The sequence below is a fragment of the Xyrauchen texanus genome, chromosome 14 (assembly GCF_025860055.1).
Source record: "Xyrauchen texanus isolate HMW12.3.18 chromosome 14, RBS_HiC_50CHRs, whole genome shotgun sequence".
Classification (NCBI taxonomy): domain Eukaryota; kingdom Metazoa; phylum Chordata; class Actinopteri; order Cypriniformes; family Catostomidae; genus Xyrauchen; species Xyrauchen texanus.
In genome coordinates, this window is record NC_068289.1 from 28,380,007 (window position 1) to 28,384,759 (window position 4,753).

Below are 4,753 nucleotides of genomic sequence, written 5' to 3' on the forward strand. Positions count from 1 at the left end.
CTATAAATCTATAAACTGATATATACATAATCCTTTAATTCCCAAATGGAAAATAGACAGTTCAATAGGTGGCTAAAAATGTGAGCATTTCAGCAGAGCACAACTCAGTATTTACACATTAGTGTGCAGAAATGTCAATAGGTAATACCTACATAATCATTTATTCTTACTCAAAATGGTCAACTGCTTTCCTTCACCTTTTATGTGTGACTTTTTCCACTTAATTAATTATTCTTATGTCTCTGAATTTAATTTAACATCAACAGTTAGCCCTATTTTAAGATCAAAGAGAAAATATGTATATATGTTTATTGTATATTTCTAATTTTATATATTTGTTCTTTAATAAATTCAAACTGTTTCCTTTAAAACATGGAAAGAATTATATTATATAAAAAAGGAACAGTGGTCAATTACACATGTGTATGAGTCACAAAAAGTTATAAGTAATACATATTCATATGCTCCTATACTGAACAAACTAAAAGTCACAATGTCATCAGTGATCCTGATAAATTCTGCACAAAAATATGTGGCCAAAAATCCACAACAAATAAAATAGCATAAGATTAAAGACCATTAACAGTGAGATATTTAAATTTGCTTTGGGAAAAAAAAAGAAAGTATTTTGATCTCTAGTCTCTGCAGCCAACAGCAACAATCCAAGCTCATCTTCACAAATGTGTAACCTCAGCATTTTGCACCATAAGGGTTTTATTCATTTGAGTACAATTGGTTCTCAAGTGTTACTGCTGCTGTTCTCCTGCATGCTCTTTGAGGAAGCTGAAGTAGAAATGTAGCTCTTAAAAAGACTCATCACCCTCTTCTTATACGTTTTGATGGCAAAGAAATAAATAACAGGATCAAGGCAGCAGTTAAAGTTCATCATGGCAACAGTTACCTGCAGGGACATTTTTAAAGTCTTTAAATCCTCACAAGAGGGCTCATAGAACAGCCTTCTTACTAAAAACTGCATGATATTTATGTGATAGGGGCTAAAGCACACCACGAAGCTCAGCAGAATGAGTAGGATCATGTTTTTGGCCCTGCTGTTACTTCCTGACCTGTTGGTCATCGGGTTCTCCTTGGCCGCTCTGGAGAGTTTGGAATTGACCTGGCAGTAGCAGCAAAGGATAAGTCCCAAAGGCACACAAAACCCAATGACACAAGCAAATAGAAGACCATATGCCATCTTTTGTCCATCAAAATTGGAGAACTCCATGCATGTTTTATGACTGTCTTTTTCTCCCATCGTGCTCTTGAATAGCAGTGGGGATGTCTCAAGGAGAACCACCACCCATACCAGAGCACAGATACCTTGAACCACCCTGGTTTTCCTTAGTCTTTGACATCGTTGACGGTGCAACATGGCCAAGTAGCGATCCACACTGATACAAGTCATGAAGGCAATGCCAGCATACGTATTGCTGTAGAAGATCATTGCGGTCAGCCTGCACAAGAAATCCCCAAAAGGCCAGTCAAAGCTACGGATGTAGTAAGTGATCCTGCCGGGCAGAGCCATGGTGAAGAGTGTGTCAGATATGGCTAGGTTGATCAGATAGATTGTTGTTGAGTTTATCTTCTGTTTATTCTGGCAGATGATGCACAGGACCAGGCTGTTACCTGCAACGCTGATGATAAGAACCAGGGTGTAGAAAATGGGAAAGAGGATCTGTGCAGACTCCTTGAAGATGAAAACATCACAAGGCTGGCTTGCATTGCTGTCATTTAGTTGCATCGTGAGAAGGCTGCTCTGTAATTTTTTTCTAAGACCATTAAGGGAAATAGAACTTTAGAAGGAAGCAAATCCTACAACATTTGCATGTACTTCATTTTTAAACCATAGTAACCAAACAACATATTTTGATCCAATAGGCTGCACAACAAAACCATGAAATAGTCACATTAAATCTTTGATACTCACAGCAAGCTTGACAGTCTTTCTTTCTTTGAAATTTGGATGGATATGACTCATTGAATCTGTCAGTGAGCGTTTTTGCTGAATTACTCCAGAACACACCTCCTTACGCCTGATTGTTAGTGTCAATTGGGGTGAGGTAAGGAAGCAGTTACTTTTAGAGTGAAATAGTAATGAAAAAAACTTTTTTCTTTCTCTTTCTTTCTTTCTTTCTTTCTTTCTTTCTTTCTTTCTTTCTTTCTTTCTTTCTTTCTTTCTTTCTTTCTCCCAGTTGTAATTACAGTATAATATAACTAAACTATGAATACAGGTAAAGTGGGACACTTATGATTAATTATCTATCAATATGTGTATATTTTTCCAATACTTAAAATTAACATGATGTAATCTTAAACTAGTATTGCATGACATTGATGTAGCCATTTGGATCATATTTTACAAACAAGCCTAGTGAATTTACAGAAAGTGCCCCACTTTACCTGTCTTTATTGCCCTACAAATATAATACAAAATATTATAAAAATAAATATTTAGATATTGTTTTTCTTCAGCACATGTCTTTCCAACAAATGTGCTGTGGAATTGCAACAAGAATGTTATACTAAATGTTTGTGTTCATGTAAAGGTCAGTGTCTTTACTCATTTTACTAATTTTTTCTGAATTAACACAGAGTTGTGCACCTGCAGTAAGACCTCTTCCTGTAGTTAATACTGTTCACGTATAACCACAATCTGTTATTTGTGCTGCTCTGACCCACTTAGCGTGCCAGCAAGTATGTTGAGGTACATTTGCAGGTTCTTGCAACCTCCACCTTTAAAATATGAGGATAAATGCAATACACCCCTGGCACAGGGAACACATACTGCTGATGAAAAGAAGAACAAGAACCAACAGAAGTTGATTTTTGCATCAAGTTTGTTAACTGAAAACAAATGCATGGTTGTGAAAGCTTTGATTTAGGAAGGGAAGACAGGTTGTTTTGCAGTTCCAGAGAGCAAGATGAGCTACTGATAACATCTGTGGCCTATGACCACACAGTACCTCATCCTCATGTTCGAAAAGTAGCAGCAGTTTCTTAATCACTGTCTTGTGATGAAAGTAGCAAAAACAAAAACTGACATTCTTTTCACAATACTAGAAAAAAGTTAGGTAAAGCGCAAGAGATTTCACCTTAAGATTTCCCTTTGGTCTTTTACTTGCACATATAAGCTGGCACAACGTACTATATCTTACATGTATATGCACTTTTACGTAATCTTTGAACATAACAGCAACAGCTGTGCAACAATCTACAAATTATGTGCTACAAACACAACTTTTCAGTTCTAAAAGTAACTTTTCAGATAAAATTTAAACCGTAGGTTACTATCGGCTATTCTTCACAGATTGTAGAGAATGATAAATTGTCTACCGCTACTGGTTAGTGAAATTTTCAAATCTGCTGTCATTTCTGCACCCCTAACAGCACCAAACTGAATTTCAAACATTATGGTGTTTTATTTCCAAAAAGGTTTACCAAACACTCTGTCTGTCTGCACTTGTTTAGATAAACATATGTGCTGTGTAGGGTTTAAATCAAACTTGCCTGAAATACTGACAGAAATGTCAGGTCACACATAGGGTACAATGGGGCTAAAGGCCCCAGAGATAGAAGGCTCCTTTGATTTGATTTTGTCCCAAAACACTAACTAGCAACAAAAACTGCAACAGCAATTTCCTAAACACCTGTTCCCTTTCTGTCACTCACTCGACATTGTGTTGATGTAGTGACAATAGGGGTATCTATTTAGATCCTTGGTTACCTCTATCTTATGAGAAAAGGCCAATGAGAATTGGCGAACAGTATTTGCATGCCCCTTCCCCCGGCTATACGGGTATAAAAGGAGGGAAGCGTGCATCTGTTCAGACAGATTTTTTATTCGGAGCCGAGCGGTTGTGTTTCAGCGAGCTGAAATCCACTGCTGTTCCACTCACCTCTATAAGAGTGTATGCTGTTGGAGATACGGTGCAAATCACATACATTTAAAATATGGCTGAATTGGAAGGACAGTATGATGTTAGTCAATCACAACAGTGGGTGTTTACATTGTCTTATAAGTCTTAAAGGGCCAGCCAGGCAGCTTAAAACTAAGCGTTTTAGACAGAGGGCCAGAGTGGAAAGTTACTATATATGAATAAATTATAAGTGTTTGGTACTGTAAAAAAACTTACCTATGTCATTATCCCTTTAAAGTGGGGGGAATAGTCAACTCAACTCAACCTTTATTTATTGAGCACATTTTTAACAACAGGAGTTGACCCAAAGTGCTTTACAATACACATTTCAGTCACAACATAATATGCATAATATTCCCTTATATAAATACTAATAAATACCTGTGCCTAAAATTTTAATCCGTAATTAAAATGTATGTAAAAGCAAATTTTGTTTTTAAAGCAGATTTTAAAAGGCAGAGCATCAGAGCTGTCCTGATATGCAGCGGAAGCTTGTTCCAGAGTTTGGGGCCAACAGTATCAAATGCATGATCGCCCTTCAATTTTTTGCTACAACGAGGAACTTTCAGCAGAAGTTGGTCAGCTGACCTAAGTGCTCTAGTAGAAAAATAAGGGACAAGAAGGTTACAGAGATATTGAGACACGAGACCAGATAGAGCTTTATATACATAGAGCAGAATTTTAAAATCTATCCTCCATTATATGGGGAGCCAGTGTAGGGATGCTAATACTGGCGTAAAGTGGTCACATTTTCTAGACCCTGTAAAGGAGCCTAGCGGCCGCATTCTGGACCAGCTGTAAGATAGAATAGATTTGTTCTGAAAATTTTTAAAAGTGGG

At 37.0% G+C, this 4,753-nt stretch overlaps 1 protein-coding gene across 1 annotated transcript; it reads right to left on the reverse strand.

Annotated features, from left to right (window-relative positions):
- Nucleotides 1-398: 398 nt before the first annotated feature.
- On the reverse strand, nucleotides 399-1,948 carry LOC127654649 (G-protein coupled receptor 183-like). The gene is made up of 2 exons (XM_052141887.1): nucleotides 1,925-1,948; nucleotides 399-1,766 (listed from the first exon to the last, which is right to left on the reverse strand). The coding sequence occupies exon 2, from the start codon at nucleotides 1,736-1,738 to the stop codon at nucleotides 740-742; it is 999 nt and encodes a 332-aa protein (XP_051997847.1). The 5' UTR covers nucleotides 1,739-1,766; nucleotides 1,925-1,948; the 3' UTR covers nucleotides 399-739.
- Between the last annotated feature and the right edge of the window lie 2,805 nt (nucleotides 1,949-4,753).

Bases quoted from the DNA above. Each gene is read 5' to 3' on its own strand.
- LOC127654649 (XM_052141887.1), bottom strand. From the start codon at position 1,738: ATGCAACTAAATGACAGCAATGCAAGCCAGCCTTGTGATGTTTTCATC.